This window comes from Diabrotica virgifera, chromosome 1 (genome assembly GCF_917563875.1).
Source record: "Diabrotica virgifera virgifera chromosome 1, PGI_DIABVI_V3a".
In the NCBI taxonomy this organism is placed as follows: Eukaryota; Metazoa; Arthropoda; class Insecta; order Coleoptera; family Chrysomelidae; genus Diabrotica; species Diabrotica virgifera.
This window is the reverse complement of record NC_065443.1, coordinates 249,488,205-249,513,663: the sequence shown is the minus strand read 5'-3', so window position 1 is coordinate 249,513,663 and position 25,459 is coordinate 249,488,205. Positions and strand designations below refer to the sequence as shown.

At 34.4% G+C, this 25,459-nt stretch overlaps 1 protein-coding gene across 7 annotated transcripts in view; it reads left to right on the top strand.

Annotated features, from left to right (window-relative positions):
- LOC114329566 (branched-chain-amino-acid aminotransferase, cytosolic) overlaps nt 1-25,459 on the top strand; it is a 201,529-nt gene that overhangs the window by 120,813 nt on the left and 55,257 nt on the right. For all 7 annotated transcript variants that reach the window (XM_050648471.1, XM_050648477.1, XM_050648478.1 and 4 more), the window contains 3 exons: nt 11,911-12,120; nt 18,364-18,594; nt 23,365-23,671. In XM_050648471.1, coding sequence (XP_050504428.1) covers nt 11,911-12,120; nt 18,364-18,594; nt 23,365-23,671 — 748 coding nt within the window. The remainder of the gene's footprint in view (nt 1-11,910; nt 12,121-18,363; nt 18,595-23,364; nt 23,672-25,459) is intronic.

The window sequence follows — 25,459 nt, the reverse complement described above, 5'->3', positions numbered from 1 at the left end:
GAGATTTTATAAATGTTTATAACTTATGTAAAAATTAAGTTAGAACCTTCTTATTACAGGAATGCTGAGACTTCTTGTGCTTAAATTATATTTTATATTTTAAAGCAATTGGTCAAATAGTTTAAAAGTTATTTAATTTGTATTCATTTTTTTTGCAACACTATAAGTCAGAAAATTATGAGGTTACAGTAATACTTCGGACAGTTTATGAAAAAAGAACATTCATACTATTAACTTAATTAAAAAAAATGACAAAAAGTAATTTTAAACAGTGTAAAATTATTTTGCAAAAACTTGTCGATTTTTTGCTTACTTATAAACAATTATAATAACTTTTTAACCGTTACCCGAAGAAAAATTATTTTTTCATATTTAGAAAGACTGATTTTTTATACACATTTAGAAAGAAAAACAATTATCCTAGGACAATTAGGGACGAAGTTAGCCCCCCGGTTTTTTAATTCACATTTTCTTGCAAAATAATTTTGCAATATTTAGAATTACTCTTTTGTCATTTTTTAATTAAATTAATAGTGTAAATCTTCTTCTTTCATAAACTATCCAAAGTATTATTGTAACTTCATCATTTTCTGACTTAAAGTGTTGCAAAAAATATTAATTTGGGATAAACAAATTAAATAACTTTTAAACTATTTGACCAACTGCTTTGAAATTTAGGGTATGATTAAGCACCAGAAGTCTCAGCATTCCGTGTAATAAGAAGGTTCTAAGTTAATTTTTACATAAGTTATCAATATTTATAAAGACTCAAAATTTATGATCTATTTTGAAATTTTCTAAGCAACAAATAAGGATAGACATATTCAGCGAACGCCATATTGAAGTTTTTTAGCCGATTTATGAGTTTCTTACTCTCAAATTTGTTTAAAATGCTTCACTTTTTGGTAATAGACGAAAAATACGAAAATTTGCCGTTTTTTGATCTTCATTTGTTTATAACTATGTATATCATCAAAATCGGCTGCAGGAAATATATAGGTTATTATTATAGATGTCCATATTACTCAAAAAATTTGGTTTCGGCCTGAAGGGGGTTGTGTCACCAACAGGATATTTTTTTCCTTATTTCTCTGAACTATAATTTGCAGAAACAAATTTAGTTCGTGTCAATCAAGAATGACAGATTAGTAAGGGAGATAATATGAATACCTACGTAAGAAATGAGGAAACGGTGTAAACAAAGGCAATGAAGGAAGAATATAAACATTGATAAATGAGGAACCAAACTGTAATTCGATCATACTATACGTTTCTCCTTACAACCTCTTCGAAATCATAACTATCTTCGTTTTTTTCTCTCCAATAGCACTACAGCCCAATCGAGCCTTAGTCTCCTCCAAATTACGCCTCTAACCTTGCCGATCTCGCGCCGATCTTCTCCAGTTTCTCATGTCTAGCAAATTTTGTGAGTCCGCTGTGACTTCATCCTTCCATCTTTTCTGTGATCTTCCTTTTGATCTTACGCCCTGCATTTTACTATCTAGGGCTCTTTTCGGCAATCTTTCGGCCTTCATTCTCATAGCAAACCCAACGAAGTCCCTGAAGTTTAAAGAATTATGGGACCTTAGTGTCTCTTTGAACAGTTGGTAGAGTTCGTATTTACACCTAGATCTCCATACTCCAAAAAATTACACTAAACGCAAAAAGTATCGCATAATTTTTGAAACAGAAAAAAAGTTTAAAAATAATTTTTAATTTTTAGCAGAATGTTATAATATCCGTCTAGGTGTCTACAAACCCATAACATTTCAAGTTGAAGCGTATTTTTGCCGAAAAAAAAACAAGAAACAAAACGTTGTTAAAAAATTTATTTTGGACATTTGTGTTCAAGAATTTGATCTGTATGTCTGCTTGAGTTTTCAATGAGGAGGTGCGTTCTTATAAAAAATGAGTAATATAATATCAGAACAAGCAGTCCAAATTGTAGGTTTAATTCGAGATGACCGATCGCAGCAATATCTTGCTGAAATTATGGGAATCCACCAATGCAGCGTTTCAAGAGCTTTAAGAAGGTATAAAGAAAGTGGAGGATACACAAAAAGACCAGTTTCAGGACTTTCCAGGTGCACGAACCCAGCAAATGAACGTTATTTACATCTGCAGACTTTGCGTACACATCATGTTACAGCTAGACAACTGCAAAATGATCTTTCCACAGCCCGTGGCCCGTAATGTTCGGTTCGTAAAGTGTTAATTCGGTTATAAGGGAATTTGGAATCAGAGTCAGAATAACTGCTACTGCTCCACTGTTAACGAAGGTATACCGTATGTCACGTTTAAGTTTTGCACCAGAACATGTCGACTGGGATATTAACGACTGGACTAATATTCTTTTTATTGATGAGCCAAAATTTGCACTTTTTGGATCCGATAGATACTTTGCACTGTCGGATCCACAAAGTGCACATCTTGATCCCTCAGTAAAAAGAATATTAGTCCAGTCGTTAATATCCCAATCGACATGTTCTGGTGCAAAACTTAAACGTGACATACGGCATACCCTAAGTTATTCTTTATAAAAAGTTCTGCATGCCCCAAAACCTAAAATTCAATTATCAGATATTAAATTTTCTCAATATTATACGAGGTATGTCAAAAAAATATGAATTTTGGTCAAGGATAAAGTACCTTTATTTCTCTCAATATCGAAAATTCTTATGATAAAAAGTTGTTTGGAATTAAAAACTAAGATCAAATATGCAATTACATGCTTCTAATTAAAAAAAAATTTATACATTTTTTCTCAAATTTATGGATACCTACCCAACATCGTTTTTAATTATTAGGTACAAATATGATAATTCTCTTATTTTTACGAAAAAAAGTTATTCTTCATAAAAAGCTCTGCATGGTCTAAAATTTAAGACACAACCATAATATATCAACTTTTATTAATTTTATACGAGGTGTGTCAAAAAATATGAAATTCGCTCAAGATTATAGTACCTTTATATTTCACAATATTTCAATTAGAAGGATATAATTGCATATTGAAACATAGTTTTTAATTCTAAACAACTTTTTTTAATAACCATTTTCAATATTGTGAAAAATAAAGGTACTTTACTCTTGAGTGAAATTCATATTTTTTGACGTACCTCGTATAAAATTAATAAAATGTGATATTTGATGGTTGCATCTTCGGTCTTAGGACATACAGAGCTTTTTATAAAGAATACATTTTTTTCGTAAAAGTAATAATAAAAGAGTTATCGTATGTGTAATAAATAAAAACGAAGTAAAGTATCAATAAAGAGAAAAATTTGGAAAATATTTTTTTCCAATTAGAAGGATGTAATTGCATACTTTATCTTAGTTTTGATTTCCAAACAACTTTTCATAATAAGAATTTTCGATATTGAGAGAAATAAAGGTACTTTACTCTTGAACGAATTTCATATTTTTTGACATACCTCGTATAATATTGACAAAATTTTATGTCTGATGATTGAATCTTAGGTTTTAGAGCATGCAGAACTTTTTATAAAGAATAACTTTTTTTCGTAAAATGAATAACAAAAAAGTTTCCCATATGTTTCCAACTTAAGTAGACACGCTGTATATAGAGGAGGGCATGCCGTATAAATTGCAGCAGTGGCAGGGAGCGCGGAGCGCAAGATTTTCGCGAACATAGTGGATACATGCCTTAATATGTGAAATAGTTTTATGATGGATTATCCATATATTTTAGGGTTTGTATTGCAATTTATAGTCCTGTCGCCAGGGGGGGTACAACGGCCTCCTGTATTCAGATGGACTTACCCAAGTTTTTTTTATGTATTTTGACCTGTAGAACACGGAATTTTTTGGGTAACAGTTGATCCGGATGTCGATAAGATTGTTATAAACCAAGAAGTTGAGGAATCACATAACAGCGATTTCTCGCAAAACAAAACATTTTTTTGTATTTTTTGGGCCATTCTAACCAAAAAATGTTCCTACAAATTTTTTCGTAAGATGCATAGTTTTCGAGAGAAACGTGGTTGAACTTTCAAAAAATCGAAAAATTGGAATTTTTGAACCCGAAAAACTTTTGATTAAAAAATAAAATAGCAATTCTGCTTACCGCATTTGAAAGTTCAAGTCAAATTATATCGGTTTTAATTATTTGTATTGCTAAAAATGTATTATTTTATTGTTAAAACAAAGCTATAAACACCTAGTGCTTGAGTGATGTTTCAATGATTTCTCATTTAAAATCGAACGAGTACGTAGAGGAGGTAAAAGTGCAAGCGGGGCTATTTCTAAGTAGCATGCATTAAAACGCATGTATTAGGCACGGGAAACACCATGTGTTTATAGCTTTTTTGAACAATCAAAAAATAAATTTTTAGCAATGCAAATATTCAAAACAGATATAATTTGACTTAAACTTTTAAAGGCGGTAAGCAGAATTGCTATTTTATTTTTTATTCAAACGTTATTCGGGTTCAAAAATTGCAATTTTTCGATTTTTTGAAAGTTCAACCGCGTTTATCTCGAAAACTATGCATCCTACGAAAAAACTTGTAGGAACATTTTTTGGTTAGAATGACCCAAAAAATAGAAAAGAATGTTTTGTTTTGCGAGAAGTCGCTGTTATGTAATTCCTCAACTTCTTTGTTTATAACAATCTTATCGACATCCGGATCAACTGTTACCCAAAAAATTCGTGTTCTACGGGTCAAAATACATAAAAAAAACTTGGGTAAGTCCATCTGAATTAAGAAGGCCGTTGTACCCCCCCCCCTGGCGACAGGACTATTAACTGTTTTCGTATTTTCAGTTTAAAAAGTTTAAAAATAATTTTAATTTTTAGCAGAATGTTATATAATAAGACCCGTCTATCATAATAAGACCCGTCTATCGTCTTCTTTAGGTGTCTACAAGCCCATAACGTTTCAAGTTAAAGCGTGTTTTTGCCGAAAAAAAAAACAAGAAACAAAACGTTGTTAAAGCAGCATATTTATTTTGGACATTTGTGTTCGAGAATTTGATCTGTGCACTATGTCTTCTTGAGTTTTCAATGAGGAGGTGCGTTCTTAGAAAACAGGAGTAATATAACGTCAAAACAAGCAGCCCAAATTGTAGGTTTAATTGGAGATGGCCGATCGCATCAATATCTTGTTGAAATTATGAGAATCCACCAATCCAGCGTTTCAAAAGCTTTAAGAAGGTATAGAGAAAGTGGAGGATACACAACAAGACCAGCTCCAGGACCTTCCAGGTGCACGAACCCAGCAGATGGACGTTATTTACATCTGCAGACTTTGCGTACATATCATGTTACAGCTGTCTCTCGCCTGTCGTTTCCCCATTACTGAGGATCGTGATTTCTTCCAATATTCCTAACAATGTTTCTCCATTGGTCTCTATCTTGAGCTGCTCTAAGAGCTTCGCAGAATGAGTTTCCAGCTGAATGCTTTATTTGGTCAGACCATCTAGATGGTGATCGTCCTCTTGATCTTCTCCCCGGAACGTTTCCAGAAACAATAATTGTTAATTAATCTCTCCAAACTGTCGTCACCTCTGCGAACCACGTGACCAAAGAATTGCAGAATTCGTTGCAGACATATTGTGGACAGCCTTTTTTTAATATTGAGTTGGTTTAGAATGGAAACGTTTGTCCTATGAGCTGTCCAAGGTATGCGCAGCATTCTTCTCCAGCACCACATCTCAGTGGCATCAAATTTTTGGCGCTCGCATGCGCGAAGAGTCCAAGTCTCCGCTCCGTATAGAGATATTGAGAATACAAGGGCATTCACCAGTCTCATCTTGATATTTTGAGATAGATCTGTCTTTCCAAACTTTAGTTAGGCGACTCATCGCATTTTTTGCCATACCAATACGTCTCCGAATTTCTGTTTCACAGTTACCATCGTTAGTTATACTAGACCCGAGATAGACAAAGGTGTTTACTATCTGGTATTCTTGTAATATGTTAGTCAGTTGAATAGTGTCAAATCTGTCGACCACCATTATTTTGGTCTTAGCTTTATTGATTTTCAGACCAACTTTATTGCTTTCGTACTCAACTCTTCGCAGAAGATCAAACATTTCTTGCTCATTTGCTGCTATAAGTGTAGTGTCATCAGCAAATCTTAAATTGGAGATTTTCCTACCAGCTACTGTTACTCCACCGGCCCATCCTTCTAAAACCATCCTCATGACATGTTCACCATAAATATTAAATAAGTCAGGTGTCAGGTGACAACACGCATCCTTGTCTAACACCTCTCTCGGTCTTGAATTGGTTTGAGAACTTCTGATCTAGTCGTACTGTCGCTATATTAGACTGGTACAGATTTTTAATAAGTGTCACCAGGTGCATTGGTGCGCCCATTTCTATTAAAATTGACCACAGATTTATCCAGCTTACACAATCAAATGCCTTTTGGTAGTGAACGAAGCATATAATCATAGGTACTTGAAATTCTCTAGACTTTTCAATGAGTTGTCTCAGGTTCAGGATTTGTTCCCTTGTACCTTTACCCTTTACAAACCCCGCTTGTTCCTGAGGTATTTGGTAATGTAGATAGGTTTTTAATCTGTTTTTGATGATATGCAACAAGATTTTACTAGCATGTGTTATTAGTGACAGTGTAATCCTTTGTCACCTAGTAACTGTAGTATTTCACATGGTATTGAATCAATGCCTGGAGACTTATTTCTCTTTAGTGATTTAATTGCGTCTTTGACTTCAGCGAGTAAGACAGTAGGTTCTCTAGCTAGATAACTGCAAAATGATCTTTCCACAGATCTTGGCCTGTAATGTTCGGTTCGTAAAGTGCCGCCAGTTCGGTTAGAACCAGATTAAGGAAATTTGGAATCAGAGCCAAAATGACCGCTACTGCTCCACTGTTAACGAGGGTACACCGTATGTCACGTTTAAGTTTTGCACCAGAACATGTCGATTGGGATATTAACGACTGGACTAATATTCTTTTTACTGAGGGATCAAGATGTGCACTTTGTGGATCCGACAGTGCAAAGTATCTATCGGATCCAAAAAGTGCAAATTTTGGCTCATCAATAAAAAGAATATTAGTCCAGTCGTTAATATCCCAATCGACATGTTCTGGTGCAAAACTTAAACGTGACATACGGTGTACCCTCGTTAACAGTGGAGCAGTAGCGGTCATTTTAGCTCTGATTCCAAATTTCCTTAATCTGGTTCTAACCGAACTGGCGGCACTTTACGAACCGAACATTACAGGCCAAGATCTGTGGAAAGATCATTTTGCAGTTATCTAGCTAGAGAACCTACTGTCTTACTCGCTGAAGTCAAAGACGCAATTAAATCACTAAAGAGAAATAAGTCTCCAGGCATTGATTCAATACCATGTGAAATACTACAGTTACTAGGTGACAAAGGATTACATATCATCCATTCTATCTGTGTCGCTGTTTGGAATTCCAGGAAAATGGCCATCTGATTGGTGTACCTCAATTTATATCCCACTACACAAAAAAGGAACTACTACCAGATGTGAAAACTATCGCACACTGTCACTAATAACACATGCTAGTAAAATCTTGTTGCATATCATCAAAAACAGATTAAAAACCTATCTACATTACCAAATACCTCAGGAACAAGCGGGGTTTGTAAAGGGTAAAGGTACAAGGGAACAAATCCTGAACCTGAGACAACTCATTGAAAAGTCTAGAGAATTTCAAGTACCTATGATTATATGCTTCGTTGACTACCAAAAGGCATTTGATTGTGTAAGCTGGATAAATCTGTGGTCAATTTTAATAGAAATGGGCGCACCAATGCACCTGGTGACACTTATTAAAAATCTGTACCAGTCTAATATAGCGACAGTACGACTAGATCAGAAGTTCTCAAACCAATTCAAGACCGAGAGAAGTGTTAGACAAGGATGCGTGTTGTCACCTGACACCTGACTTATTTAATATTTATGGTGAACATGTCATGAGGATGGTTTTAGAAGGATGGGCCGGTGGAGTAACAGTAGCTGGTAGGAAAATCTCCAATTTAAGATTTGCTGATGACACTACACTTATAGCAGCAAATGAGCAAGAAATGTTTGATCTTCTGCGAAGAGTTGAGTACGAAAGCAATAAAGTTGGTCTGAAAATCAATAAAGCTAAGACAAAAATAATGGTGGTCGACAGATTTGACACTATTCAACTGACTAACATATTACAAGAATACCAGATAGTAAACACCTTTGTCTATCTCGGGTCTAGTATAACTAACGATGGTAACTGTGAAACAGAAATTCGGAGACGTATTGGTATGGCAAAAAATGCGATGAGTCGCCTAACTAAAGTTTGGAAAGACAGATCTATCTCAAAATATCAAGATGAGACTGGTGAATGCCCTTGTATTCTCAATATCTCTATACGGAGCGGAGACTTGGACTCTTCGCGCATGCGAGCGCCAAAAATTTGATGCCACTGAGATGTGGTGCTGGAGAAGAATGCTGCGCATACCTTGGACAGCTCATAGGACAAACGTTTCCATTCTAAACCAACTCAATATTAAAAAAAGGCTGTCCACAATATGTCTGCAACGAATTCTGCAATTCTTTGGTCACGTGGTTCGCAGAGGTGACGACAGTTTGGAGAGATTAATTAACAATTATTGTTTCTGGAAACGTTCCGGGGAGAAGATCAAGAGGACGATCACCATCTAGATGGTCTGACCAAATAAAGCATTCAGCTGGAAACTCATTCTGCGAAGCTCTTAGAGCAGCTCAAGATAGAGACCAATGGAGAAACATTGTTAGGAATATTGGAAGAAATCACGATCCTCAGTAATGGGGAAACGACAGGCGAGAGACAGCTGTAACATGATATGTACGCAAAGTCTGCAGATGTAAATAACGTCCATCTGCTGGGTTCGTGCACCTGGAAGGTCCTGGAGCTGGTCTTGTTGTGTATCCTCCACTTTCTCTATACCTTCTTAAAGCTTTTGAAACGCTGGATTGGTGGATTCTCATAATTTCAACAAGATATTGATGCGATCGGCCATCTCCAATTAAACCTACAATTTGGGCTGCTTGTTTTGACGTTATATTACTCCTATTTTCTAAGAACGCACCTCCTCATTGAAAACTCAAGAAGACATAGTGCACAGATCAAATTCTCGAACACAAATGTCCAAAATAAATATGCTGCTTTAACAACGTTTTGTTTCTTGTTTTTTTTTTTTTCGGCAAAAACACGCTTTAACTTGAAACGTTATGGGCTTGTAGACACCTAAAGAAGACGATAGACGGGTCTTATTATGATAGACGGGTCTTATTATATAACATTCTGCTAAAAACTAAATTATTTTTAAACTTTTTAAACTGAAAATACGAAAACAGTTAATAGTCCTATCGCCAGGGGGGGGGGGTACAACGGCCTTCTTAATTCAGATGGACTTACCCAAGTTTTTTTTATGTATTTTGACCCGTAGAACACGAATTTTTTGGGTAACAGTTGATCCGGATGTCGATAAGATTGTTATAAACAAAGAAGTTGAGGAATTACATAACAGCGACTTCTCGCAAAACAAAACATTTTTTTCTATTTTTTGGGTCATTCTAACCAAAAAATGTTCCTACAAGTTTTTTCGTAGGATGCATAGTTTTCGAGATAAACGCGGTTGAACTTTCAAAAAATCGAAAAATTGCAATTTTTGAACCCGAATAACGTTTGAATAAAAAATAAAATAGCAATTCTGCTTACCGCCTTTAAAAGTTTAAGTCAAATTATATCTGTTTTGAATATTTGCATTGCTAAAAATTTATTTTTTGATTGTTAAAAAAAGCTATAAACACATAGTGTTTCCCGTGCCTAATACATGCGTTTTAATGCATGCTACTTAGAAATAGCCCCGCTTGCACTTTTACCTCCTCTACGTACTCGTTCGATTTTAAATGAGAAATCATTGAAACATCACTCAAGCACTAGGTGTTTATAGCTTTGTTTTAACAATAAAATAATACATTTTTAGCAATACAAATAATTAAAACCGATATAATTTGACTTGAACTTTCAAATGCGGTAAGCAGAATTGCTATTTTATTTTTTAATCAAAAGTTTTTCGGGTTAAAAAATTCCAATTTTTCGATTTTTTGAAAGTTCAACCACGTTTCTCTCGAAAACTATGCATCTTACGAAAAAATTTGTAGGAACATTTTTTGGTTAGAATGGCCCAAAAAATACAAAAAAATGTTTTGTTTTGCGAGAAATCGCTGTTATGTGATTCCTCAACTTCTTGGTTTATAACAATCTTATCGACATCCGGATCAACTGTTACCCAAAAAATTCCGTGTTCTACAGGTCAAAATACATAAAAAAAACTTGGGTAAGTCCATCTGAATACAGGAGGCCGTTGTACCCCCCCTGGCGACAGGACTATAAATTGCAATACAAACCCTAAAATATATGGATAATCCATCATAAAACTATTTCACATATTAAGGCATGCATCCACTATGTTCGCGAAAATCTTGCGCTCCGCGCTCCCTGCCACTGCTCCAATTTATACGGCATGCCCTCCTCTATATACAGCGTGTCTACTTAAGTTGGAAACATATGGGAAACTTTTTTGTTATTCATTTTACGAAAAAAAGTTATTCTTTATAAAAAGTTCTGCATGCTCTAAAACCTAAGATTCAATCATCAGACATAAAATTTTGGCAATATTATACGAGGTATGTCAAAAAATATGAAATTCGTTCAAGAGTAAAGTACCTTTATTTCTCTCAATATCGAAAATTCTTATTATGAAAAGTTGTTTGGAAATCAAAACTAAGATAAAGTATGCAATTACATCCTTCTAATTGGAAAAAAATATTTTCCAAATTTTTCTCTTTATTGATACTTTACTTCGTTTTTATTTATTACACATACGATAACTCTTTTATTATTACTTTTACGAAAAAAATGTATTCTTTATAAAAAGCTCTGTATGTCCTAAGACCGAAGATGCAACCATCAAATATCACATTTTATTAATTTTATACGAGGTACGTCAAAAAATATGAATTTCACTCAAGAGTAAAGTACCTTTATTTTTCACAATATTGAAAATGGTTATTAAAAAAAGTTGTTTAGAATTAAAAACTATGTTTCAATATGCAATTATATCCTTCTAATTGAAATATTGTGAAATATAAAGGTACTATAATCTTGAGCGAATTTCATATTTTTTGACACACCTCGTATAAAATTAATAAAAGTTGATATATTACGGTTGTGTCTTAAATTTTAGACCATGCAGAGCTTTTTATGAAGAATAACTTTTTTTCGTAAAATGAATAATAAGAGAATTATCATATTTGTACCTAATAATTAAAAACGATGTTGGGTAGGTATCCATAAATTTGAGAAAAAATGTTTAAATTTTTTTTTTAATTAGAAGCATGTAATTGCATATTTGATCTTAGTTTTTAATTCCAAACAACTTTTTATCATAAGAATTTTCGATATTGAGAGAAATAAAGGTACTTTATCCTTGACCAAAATTCATATTTTTTTGACATACCTCGTATAATATTGAGAAAATTTAATATCTGATAATTGAATTTTAGGTTTTGGGGCATGCAGAACTTTTTATAAAGAATAACTTTTTTTCGTAAAATTAATAATAAAAAAGTTTCCCATATGTTTCCAACTTAAGTAGACACGCTGTATAAACGGTATAAACCACCACCGATTGGAGTACCGATGCGAAGCGCGTACTGTTGCACGGTCCGGGAGCCTCAACGTATCCACTACGTGGAGTAATTGCAAGAGCCCGGAGCGCAAGAGGAGCGCAAACATAGTGGATACGTGCCTTTGTATATTTCTACCTAATATTAGTGACTAGTCCACTTAATATAACAAATCACTCAACCTATTTTATACCATCCATGGTTTATCTTATTTATTATTTTTTTCTTTCAGTACGAGGATCTCAGCACAAAACTAGCCGATCCAGGACGACTTCGGATGAAACCGGATGTTAGCGAGTTAAAATTTGGACATTTCTTTACTGATCACATGATGAAAATACACTACCACGAAAAGCTGGGGGGCTGGCAGAAACCTAAAGTCATACCATTCGAAAATCTCCAACTACACCCTGCAGCAAGAGTTTTGCATTATGCTATGGAAGTAAGTAGGATTTATGGCTTAAGTTTACTTGTTTAGGGTTTTGTTCTAATCACATGTCCGCTTCACAATTTAAATTCTAAAAATGAATTTCTAGTCATAGTTGCGTTCATTATTTGTTAAACTATAATTATACTACTCGTATGTAACAATCTGTGCTGAGTTGAACCACCACTTTGAACCACCAAGAAGTAGACTTAATTAACTTCCACTCTTTTGACCGGTGTTGTCGATTAAGGGCCAATTTCTCATATCGAGTTCAACTCCAGTTTAACCTGAACTTTTAGTGAACGTCAGTTTAAAGTCAAAATCGTCTTTCTCAATTCACGTTCAACCGATGGCAGTTTAAACTACTTACGTTCAACTTGAACGCTGGAATTCGGCCGTTCAAAGGTTTCAGAACCCAGTTCAGATGATTTCATGGATTACGCATGCGTTGTATTAACACGAAACGCTGTCATAATATAAATATAACCTATTTTATTATATTAAGCCTAACGATAAACGATAACATTATTTTTGTTTTTATTACATTTATTTATAATTATTAAAATGACTATTTGACTATAAGTACCTAAATTAAAGTTATGAACTAGCTGCCGGTATGAGCATATTGTGAAATGTTAGGAAATAAGGAGTCTAATGCTCATAATCTTATTGAAGGTTTTATTAACTACAGTTTGTGGGCGACCGGTTTCGGCGTTTACAATTTGTACGCCATCATCAGGCCCTTAGAAACTGAACAAAGCTAAAAATAAATGAAGCTGTGTCAGCTTAACACCTACACCTAACACCTAAAACTTAACCTAGGGCAACTGTATTTTGACACAGCTTCATTTATTTTTAGATTTTTAGCTTTGTTCCGTTTCTAAGGCCCTGATGATGGCGTAAAAATTGTAAATGCCGAAACCGGTCGCCCACAAACTGTAGTTAATAAAACCTTCAATAAGATTGTGAGCATTAGACTCCTTATTTCCTAACATTACCTAAATTTAACTTTATTCAAAAACAGCCTAAAAAAGGTCGTACAAAATGGCGATAGTTTTTTACCTTTTGCCGTCTATTGGCATTTCTCGAAAGCTGTAGAACGTGCACGGACAATGAGAAATGTATTCCAAACAAAACCGAAGTTCACCGGTGAACCTCGGTCAACTGAACGATAGATTAAAACAGGTATGAGAAATCGACCCTAATTGTTGTTGTTTCTTGCTCACGTTTGTATCTGCCTCAAAATCTACTCTGCCTCTGCATCGAAAGAGCTACGACGCTTAAGTGGAACTGGGCAGGGCAATTAGCTAGAACACAAGATGGATGGTGGACAAGACGAATCATGGAATGAAGGCCCAGAAACTACAAAAGAAGCTGAGGACGACCACCGACTAGATGGACCGACGATATAAAAAGAGTAGCGGAAAACTGGCTACAAGCGGCCCAGTGTAGAGACAGAGACCACTGGAAAGAACTGAGGGAGACCTATGTCCAGCAGTGAATGCGATTGGCTGATTGATGATGATCCGCCCCAAATAGATAGAAAATGAATGTGTTACCTTCAATAATTAAAAATTATGAACCAGCGTGTGTGTACAATTGTGATGGAACTGCGCATTATTACCGAGTTAATTCGGATGGCACTCTTTGTTAAATTTTCTTAAAGAGAGTGTAAGAAAACAAGCTAATAAATCAGCTTAAATATCAGCATATCTCGGGTATGTCATATGGAAGAATAAGGGTATGCAATTAGATAGGGAAATATCTACATATAAATCATGTTGGCGTCCAGTAATGACATATACGATAGAAACTGAAGCAGATAAAGCAGAAACAAAAAAACACTTAGAGCATCAGCAATGAGTTCCTTGAAATCAATTGCTGGGAAAGCATTAACAGACATAATACCAAAAAAACAAATAAAATGTATGTATCAACGCCCTTCGGTAGGGATCTATGGAGGAGTATCACCAAGCCGGAAGCCCTTATCCCTTCCCGTACCGCTCCTCCATAGGCCGATCAGACGCCAGTTTATTCCATAAAATAATTCCAAATAAAATAATTCTCTAAAATACAGGAATATATGCAATGGAGAAGATAGAGAAGTCGGGACTAGAAATACTATATCATTAGCCCGATACCAAGAAGCTTAAGACCAAAAAGACCCTTTAAAATATGGCAAAATAGCTAGTAGGGGAGAGTTGGATAAAACGGGATAGTCGGATAAAACGGGATACCTAGCCTAGAGACCCAACTAGTAGTGTTATCAATCGGACAACGACGGAAACTTGTTATCAGTCGTCATTTTAACATTCTCAGTACCGGGACTCTGTAACTTTTATAGCGAAAGCGTAAGCGTGATTTCCGAACGCTTTCATCAAGTTATACTCTGTAAACTGCTGTCGGATGACGCCGGCAACACCGAATGGAGTTCGGAAGTAAAGCGAAACGTGATTATTTGTGGTTTCGTTTCACCACGTTTAGCGCTTAGAGTGACGTATTAAAAGAAGAAATTGACAATTTTACTTGGTTTTGAGGTTGTTTTTTACCACGTTTCGTTTTCTTGGCCGTTGTTGTTTACAAATACATAGTGTACTTGAGTTTTCAGTTTTCACAAATACATTTTTTTAACATAGAAATATATATAATGTTATCCATCAACGGTTGCAATTCATTAAAAAGGTAATGGAATAAATCTTTATTTAATCTAAACAACTCTATGAATCGTAAATCCGGCAAACCAAAATAATCACTTCTATCCCTTAAAAATCTACCTTCTTCACGAAGCAGCCGTAACTGATCCCTACGTTCTTGTTCGTCGAAAATTATTAAATTTATAGGCAACATTTTATTTAATTTCAACAATAAACACTTGTTCTTCTTCTTCTTCTTCCTTTATTGGGTTATATCTGCTTTGTTTACCTTATGCTTTTTTGGAATTATAGGTTAGTCAAATCTGTCAAATATGTAGAATCACATCACATTTCCACAGGACGGAGTTTATCTATGGCATAGAACAAGACAATTATTACAGAACTCTAAAATCTTGAAACGACGTGCTGTGTTGCCGTTAATTTTTACCCAATCGTTCGTTTCAATTCGGTCCAGTTCGTAGAGTATTGCGATAGTATAGCGAAGCGAAGCCACACAATACAGAGTACGATTCGAACTGAACCGTTGCTTTGCTACGCTTCGCTACGACTTGCTTACGCTTTCGCTATTCGCTCCGAGCGTTAACAAAGTGTCAAAGCAAAATCGACCGACCTGCTCATGGTGGCGGTTTTTTGAAATTTTATAAGGACGCTTTGTGTATGTTTAAATGAGACATTTAAAAAAATGTCGTGTCACGCTAGTGATATTATGTATTAATATAAACAGAAAATAAAAACGCACTATAAATTCTTCACTTTCCAATATTGATTATCAGTTTGATTTTGTATGCATAACCTCACTATCGCAGTTTACGTCAATAAATATTTATTAACGAAAAAGAAAATATTTTGTTGCACTATAAATTACAGTATAAATTAATAACTAATGAATTCTAACAATTGTATTCGGTTATTATCACTACAAAATAAAATATTCAAGTTTAACAAAATAATCCCATAAGACTCAATGTTAAAACGTCCTTACAAAATCTGACAGCGTATCACGTGACTGTACTGTACGTAGAGGGGAGACGCACGGAGCCAATAAAAGTTATAGAGTCCCACTGCAGTTCGTTTTACCTCGATGCCTCTATTTGATGAAAAGTTGTTGTGTTTAGAATTGTTTGACTCTATTTTTTTGATACTTTATACTTACTTTTAAGTGCGTTGTTTTCTACATTTTACTGCCTACATATATAAAAATATAATTCCGGTGACTATTACATTTAATTAAGCAATCATTAACGAATATTCTCATGTGTAGTCTACCTAATGTTACTTTCACATTTAGGCAGCAGCCATTTTTGTTTTGAAAAATGTCTGAGTTTGACTTATAAGTTGGATAAAATGGGATACAGTTTCTTATGTCCCGTTTTATCTACCTATTTATTTGTTGGCCTATTAATTTTTTAAATAGAGATATGAAGCGTTTTCTCATACCGCAGAGAAGAACAACATATGTTTATATGACTTTAGTTCTGATATACGTACCTAGACCTAAATAAAAGGTCTTATTTCCCATTTTGCCATAAAACGTAAAAAACGCCTATTTTTAAGTTTCTGACTACTGAAGATATTATTCTTTCAAGAGTAAATTTTACTATACAGTTTAATGTCTACTTAATTTAGATATAAATGAAGTTTTAGATCATTTTATACAAAAAATTAAATATTATAAACCTATCCGGGATGTGTAGGACTTTAATAAATATTTTTTTACTATTTTACAGTTGTTAAAAATAGCTAAAGATATGTGTTTTTTGTGCTGCAATAAATAATATACTTATAAAAAATAATATTATGATAATTTCTTTAACATATTTTCCGTAGTAAAGGTAAACAAGAATGGTATCCCGTTTTGTCCAACTCTCCCCTAGGTAACGACACAAATACTATTACAGCCTCAAGATCAAACTGGAACAGGCCTATCGCATAATAAAAGAAAAAGAAGAAAAGAGTAAGAAAAAAGGGACGAGGAAGAAGAAAGAATAAGAAGAAAAATTAAAAGGGTAGATAACATCAGAAGAATGAAAACTGAATGCTGAAAAACTGTAAGAGGGAATATTAAAAACAGATTCCTGAAAAAAAGACTAATTTTGACGATTTTGGTCAAATTGAAAAAAAGAAGGACGTTTAGATAACAAAAGAGCTGCGTAAAAGCCGTATTAAAATCAATATTGGATATCTAGATGTTTACAAAATCAATTAAAATGTGAGACAATTTGGACTTTCAAGTAAAAATTTGTTAAGATTATTTATATGGATGAAAAGAAATACTTCATATATTTTCATATCTCATTATTATCACTGTCAGTATTTCTCATTCTTGAATTTTAAGATTGTGTATGTGAAAAACCTCAAAACTTTAAATTCCATGTTATGAATCACGTCAAAATATTAATTATGAAGTTGTTGTGGAATCACGTGACGTAATGATAATTATTGAAAAATTGCAAAGTACGTAAATTTACATATTTTGCATCATACAAAAATAGTATGAAATAGTTTTTTCCAGTAACGTCTTGTTGATATGACAAAAGTCAAAATGTTTTAAAGATTTTTTGAAAACAGAAAACAGATCTGTATCAATATAGGTAATCCTAATGCTCATCATTGGTAATTGTCATCGTCATTATCATTATTTATTTTATTTATTGATAAATTTCAGACGCAAATATAGAGAAGTAAACTATTCCAATGTTATAAGGCTTTTGTAGACATAGGCGTAACCGGGGGGGTTTTGGGGGTTGTAACCCCCCCATTTGAATGTATCTTCAGCTCTATATGCTTAACACCATTACTATTCCATAACCCCCAGAGATCATCCAGTAGTTGTAACCTCCCCCCCCTTAGGATCATCCTGGTTATACCCTTTTTGTAGAAAGTTCAATATATTTTTATATTTAATATTTTCATACAAAAACTATATTCAGACTATCATCTTTCTACTTCTACTTACTTCTACTACTTTCATACATAGATATTTCTACACTTTTATACAGACGTTTTTAGCTTACTTCGCTCTTAAATTAAAACATCCAAAAACGTATCACACCATGTAATTCTAGAACTATTCGTCAGTTAGCTATCACTCTCGTTTCAAGTCAATACGAATATTATTATATTAAAAAAAAAATAGTCAGTCCGTTTTTTTCGTAAGCACTAAAAGTGTTTGGTAAGCACTAAAAGTTTTTCGTAAGCACTGCAAGTCAGTCCGTTTTTTTACTGATAAAACGTAGATACGTTTAATAACTTTAAAGTTTAAAGAATTGGCTTTTTATTGAATCTTCTTCGTAAGGTACCGCCTTCTTTCGAAGATTGGCGATCATCAAGAGTAAACCATTCTCTGCGATTACGTAGCCAAGATCTTCCAAGGTTTTCCTAGATCACTAAATTTAGAAAACAAAACTTTTTCACCGGTAGTAAAATCTTCGGAAAATTGATCATCTTGTTTTAATTAAGTATTGAAAATTCTCATTTCTCTTTCGGCATTTTAAACTTTACTAAAAGATTTTATTGACAGCGCAACTTCGCCAATACAAATAATGATTTCAATAATTCTAAATAATTTACCGAAACAGATCACTCAAAATATCCTTTGTTTTAGCTCTTCGAAGGGACCAAAGTATACAGAGGAGTGGACGGTAAATTGAGGTGGTTTAGACCAAACCTTAATATGGCGAGAATGAATAGATCTGCTGCAACGCTTGGTCTTCCAACCTTCAACGGCGATGAACTGACTAAGTGTATAAGAAGGCTAGTACAAATCGACCAAGAATGGGTGCCACATAATGAGAAAGCCAGCTTGTATATTAGACCAACCTTAATTGCTATTGATGTAAGTAATTATTATAAATGTGTATTTTAAGAGAATTTTCTGAAATAATAGATGTGATGGGACCTAAACGTTCATTCAACAAAAACGAAAACTGAAATGAAAATGTGTTTTTATTATGTTCCGAAGAATGCGGAATAGGTGCAAAACAAAGAATGCCACAAGAACGGAAATCAAGCATCCTAATACCTCTCTTCAACATAGGAGACAAATCGGACCTGGAGAATTACAGAGGATAGAGGAATTAACTTATTAAACACAACATTAAAATTAACAATCAGAGTAATAACGAACAAACTGAATGAAATTATAACATTAGCAGAAGAACAACGAGGTTTTAGGCCGGGAAGATCATGCACCGACGCTATATTTATAATGAGGCAGGTTCAAGAGAAATCATTGGAATACAACAAAACGGCGTAGTTATGTTTAGTGAACCTTAAGAAAGTATTTGACAGGGTCAAATTAAAAGACGTTATCTATTTGTTATGCGCAAGAGAAAAACATCTAAATAGTTATAAGTACAACGATCGAAAATATCTACCAGAACAACACAATAAAAGTAAAAGTAGAAGATGAACTAACTGACTCAATTGAAGCTGGCAATGGGATAAGGATTCTCTGAGTCCGTTATTGTTTAACCTGATCTTGGATGAAGTAATAAAAAAGTAAGAACTAAAAAAAGATAACAAATGGTAGAAAAACAACTTAAAATAATTTGCTATGCAGACGATGCAATACTAATCTCCCAGAGGGAAGATGATTTCAACGTATGCTGCACCAATTTAATATAACCGCCAAAAAATTTAACATGTTAATTTCCCAAAAAAAAAGGGCAAAATGCACGGTTATAAGAACAAATCCAATAACATATAAATTGGAGCTGGAGGGTCAGATAATAAAACAAGTAAGTAATGGAGTTTAAATATCTAGATATCACACTATCTAGCTACGGAAAGCTCGAAACAGAAGCGGAAGATCAAGTGAATAGAGTAACCAGGGCCGCAGGTTGAGATATATGAAACTCGAAGAGATACTCGAAGAGATATATGAAAATATACCCAAGAATGACATATTAATTTTACTAGGTGATTTCAATGCAATGATAGGAAAGGAAGATATAAATAAGGACGTAGCTGGAAACTCTCCACACAACTACGAATAATAATGGGAGAATGCTTTGTAACCTAGCAGCTGCAACAGACACATTTATAATAAGCACACACTTCAAACACAAAAAAGAACATAACATGGCTAATACCAGGATCAACGGAGGGTAATCAAATCGATCATATTTTAATTTCAAAAAAGTGGAGGAGAACAATTCAAGATGTCAGGTCGTATCGTAGTGCAAATGTAGATTCTGACCACTTCCTAGTAATAGGAAATATGGAAATGAAAATAATTAAAGACACAAAGAAATTCACGAAAAGAAAAAATTGGAACGTAAGGAAACTAGATTCGGATACTGTTCAGAAAGATTATTCTAAAGAGTTTGAAGCAAATTTAAAAGTTTCGAACCCTAATAACATAGAAGAAACGTGGAAAGAAATAAAAGGACACATTTCGATAGCAGCAGAAAAAGTAATAGGATACAAAGAAATAAAAAGGCAAAAAGAATGGTATGACGAAGACTACGAAACAGCAACCAGGGAAAAAACCTAGTCCGAAAGAAATGATTGAAGACAGGTAGAGAAGAAGATCTGGAAGAGTATAAGAGAAAAAAGAAAGACTCGGACAAATGCTGTACAAATAAAAAAAGATATGGATTGATGAAGTTATAGAAGAGTTGGAAGTAAATAGCAAGAATAATGTAAAGCTTTACAAATATATAAAATCACAAAACAAGAAGAAACCCACAGTTAAGATTGATGCCAAAATATGGGAGAAATACTACGAAGAGTTATTTAAGGCGAGAGAAAGTTCTCTCGAATATACAGAGGAAACAGACCTTGATGATGAAATCGAAATCGAAAAGCCGTCATATGAGGACTTTTTACATGTGATAAGAAATCTAAAACAAAAGAGAGCAGCAGGCCCAGACGAAATCCCAAATGAGCTAATAAAATGAGGCGGAGAAAAAATACAACGGAAAATATACGACTTAATAATAAGGATTTGGGAAGAAGAAAGAATGCCCGAAGAATGGAAAACTGAATGGATATTTCCGATTCTTAAGAAAGGGGACACCACAAAATGTAACAACTATAGAGGAGTAACACTGTTAAACAGCTGCTACAAAATATTGACATCATTAATCAGACAAAAACTCTCAAAACACATTGAAACTAAAATAGGAGACTACCAGCACGGATTTAGGGAGGGAAGGTCAACAATAGACGCAGTTCACATAATCACACAGTCAATTGAGAAATGCTACGAACATGATATCGACTTACACATCCTTTTCATAGACTTCAAGCAAGCTTTTGACAGCTTAACAAGACCCGACCTAATAGAAGACATGAAAAACCTAGATATGCCAATGAAACTTATAAAGCTTACGAAAGTGACAATGAAAGGATCGACTGCAGCAATAATTACAGATAACGGAATCACCAAAAATATAGAAATAGCAAGTGGAGTACGACAAGGCGACTCTCTATCAACGTCACTATTTAATGTCGCTATAGAAGGAACAATAAGAGCTACAGAAATAAAAGGTACGATTATAGCATCGAAGTCGCAACTTGTGGCGTATGCTGACGACATAGCATTAATTAGCAGAAACCTAAACAGTTTAAAGGAAGAATTTACGAAGTTATGCAAAGAAGCATCCAAAAGGGGTTTAGAAATAAATCAAAACAAAACAAAATACCTAATATGCTCAAGAAAAAACCCAGTTAATATGATAAGCTTAAATATCGGTGAATATGAATTTGAAAAGGTAGAACATTTTAAATATCTTGGAGTCTCAGTTAATGGGAATAATGATAGAAGTATCGAAATTAATGAAAGAATCCAGGCAGAAAACAACCTACTGGAAATACAGTAACTTCCTCAAAGATAAGAAGCTTACTCAGAATACAAAACTGAAAATTTACAAAGCAGCAATTAGACCAGTAATCACATATGGTGCTGAAGTAATGTGTCTGACACAGAAAGAGGAAGAAAGATTGAGGATCCTAGAAAGGAAAATAATTCGGAGGATAGCAGGACCACTAAACTTAGGTAATAATGAATTTAGAAAACTCATGAACCACGAAGTAAGAGAACTTCTGAAAGGAACATTGTCAGATTTATCAAGGCACAGAGACTCAGATGGATGGGACATATAGAAAGGAGGAATCCAGAAGCCGTTATCAAGAAAATTGCCAAATAGAGACCTGTATCAGGCAGACTACGAGGAAGACCCAAAACTAGATGGGAGGACCAGATAGTGGAGGACCTTAAGAAGATGGGAGTCAGAGAATGGGTAAACAGAAGCAAAAACAGGAACGAATGGAAGAAAATTGTAGAAGATGCCAAGTCACACAACCAATTGTAAAACGAAAATGTTAATGCGGATTGATTCACCGAGACAAACGAATCGGAAGAGCCCAAAGAGGGCGGCAATCACTTCGCTAGGAGTGTAGATGCCATGATGATGATGAATGGAGTTTAAATATCTAGACATCACACTATCTAACTATGGAAAGCTCGAAATAGAAGCGGAAGATCAAGTGAATAGAGTAACCAGAGCCGCAGGTTGCCTGAATGACACACTAGGGAGAAATAAAAATATAGGAAGGCAGAATTTACAAAAAAGTCATCAGATCAATAATGGCATAAGCAGCAGAAGCTCGACCTGACACACAAGAGGACAAAAATATTGCTCGAAACAGCGGACATGAAGACCCTTCGAGAAATAAATGGTGACAGATGGAGAAGACACTATGAGATATAGCTAAAAGTACGGATATATGACGGAGACGGAGATGCAAGCTGGAGAACATTAATAACTGGGTAAGAAACAGAAGAGTAGAATGGAATGACCACATACGCCGAATGAGAACAAATAGAACAGTAAGGATGGGAGAGACGGTTCCCCAATAAGAAGGCGATCAGTGGGATGACCACGAAACCGATGGAACGACAACTTCCTGGAGACACATTGAAAAAGACAGACATAATCATGTCTATACAAAAAGAAGAAAAAAAAACAAGGGGAAAAAATTCAAAGAAATGGACGCACTAAAGCAAAAATCGAAGAACGAATAAGCAGATATATCTAGAATGATGCACGTCACAAATGAAAGAACGAATCATCAAAAGAAAGACGAAACATGAGCAGAACAACCACCATTGTAGAAGAAATGCTTCAAAAACAGCTCATTTGGTACGAACGTGTTCAGAGAATGACAGACCATCGCCTATTAATAAAAGTAAACAATGGATTGGTAGCCATCTGAGCGTAAAAAACGAGAAAGACTGAAAACAATATGGCTTGAAGTCCAAACGACAATGACATAGAGAAATCTACAACCAGAAGACTGAGCCGATAGACGTGAATGGCGCAGGACGCTATAAACCGGACATTATTAATATTACCAATATTAGACACATAAGGAAAAATATAATTAGTGAAATCTACATCGTATAATTATTGGTTTCGGTGCTCTAATGTCAGTATACAGTCAAAATGGACGCAGCACCACAATAGAATCGCAAAGAGATAAAAACATAAATAAGGGTGAAATTTAACAATGTCCATAAATGTGTTATGTTAAATCAGAACGCTCAGAAACAAAATATTTTTTATTTCGAAAACTATTAATCGTTTTCTTCTTTCAGGGAACCTTAGGTGTAGCTAGAAGTGAGTCATCCCTCCTGTACGTTATCATGTGTCCCGTAGGATCTTACTGGTCTGATGGGCAGGATGACTCTGTAAGGCTATACGCTGATCCCAGGTTCACCAGAGCATGGCCAGGTGGTTGTGGAAGCAGCAAACTAGGATCAAATTATGCACCCACGATTCGAATACAAAGTGATGCTCAGAAAAGGGGTTTGCAGCAGGTGTTGTGGTTGTATGGACCGGAACACTATCTTACAGAAGTCGGAACTATGAATATATTTATTATTTACAAAGATACTAATGGAGGTTAGTATAGTATTATTTATATAACATACTTAAATATAAAATGAGTGTCGAAATGAGTGTCGATAACGATTCAAGTAAACTGTTTACCCAGATATAAAAATACCATTGGGCGATGCTGAGGAAAATATTTCACCAACGCATATCAGTTTACCGGCCTCATCGCCATCATTGTATACTCTAATACCGAGTATAGTGTAAAACAAAATAAAATAAACGGTTTCGTTTTGATTCAAATCGAGTCTCTTGCCATCCCCTGACACGTGTTGATAGGTTTACCCGTTATCAAAGAGGCCTTGCAAGAAAACTGATTTGAACCAAAACGCACCGACTGGTCGGTAAATATATTTAAATATTATACCGGAGTATGGTTAGAATGTCCTCTAACGCGAAAAGATAAAATGAGTGTCGATAACGATTCAAATAAACTGTTTACCCAGGTATAAAAATACCATTGGGGGATGCTTAGGAAAATATTCCGCCAACGCATCTCAGTTTACCCGACTGAACCACCATCACCGTGTACTCTAACACCTAGTTTAGTGTAAAACAAAATAAAATAGACGATAACGATTCAAGTAAAATGTTTACCCAGGTATAAAAATACCATTGGGCATTGGGGGATGCTATATTATTAATCAATTATATTATTTGTGAAGAAAATAATTGTCAATTTGTAATTGTGAAAAGAGAAATAAAAGAGAGAAGAGACTAAGATAATAAGAGACATGGAAATAGATGAGACATTGAAAAATAGCCGAAAGAGTATATCACCAAAAACCACAAAAAGTGATAACATAATCAACATAACTGCAGAACTTATGAAATAAGGCGAAGAATAGCTGTAAAAAAAACTATCGAAAGAATGGAAAAGATTTCGATACGAAAGATTTTATTCTCCGTAGAGTGCTCTCTTACCTTCCACAGTTTATTTAGAGACACGCTGTCGTATTCTTTTTTATATCTTTAGATTAAAGATTAAAATGCAAGACACACATCAAGACAATAATAGCAACTTATGGACCAGATGAAAATGAAAAAACGGAAGAGAAAGATAAATACTGGAATGAACTGCAAGAGACTATAGAAGAGTGTAGAGGAAAAATTTACATTGCTGGAGACTTCAATGGACGAGTTGGAACAAAGGATATATGGAGCAGTAATCGGAAAACACGGTGAAAATACTAGAAATAACAATGGGAAAAGACTACTGGAATTTTGTATTAACAATGATTTAATAATAACAAATACTTATTTTGAACATAAAGATATTCATAAGATTACTAGAGAAGAACCGAGCAAAGGAGAAAAGTCAATAATAGACTATATATTGGTAGAAAGAAATAATAGAAACTCAGTAAGGGATGCTAGAGTCAAGAGAAGCTATGAGATAAATAGTGATCATTACTTGCTGATAGCTAAATTCAGAAACGAAGAAAATAGAACAGTGACATGCAAAGAAAAGAAAAAAGGACATATAAGAATAAGGACTTACAAACTAAAAAATAAAGAGATAGCAGAAAAATATCAACAGATAGTATCGCGAGAAATACATAAATATCAAGAAGAAATGATACAGAGGCCGCTAGAAATAAAATGGGAAACATTTAAAAATATTGTATTACAAGCAGCAAAGGACGCCTGTGGGACTTACAATAAAGACAACAATAAGAAACAAACATCTTGGTGGACGAATGAAATCAAAGAACAAGTAAGAAAAAAAAAAGAAAATATGGAAAGAATATTTAAATAATAGAACAAAAGCAAATTATACAAGCTACAAGGAACAGA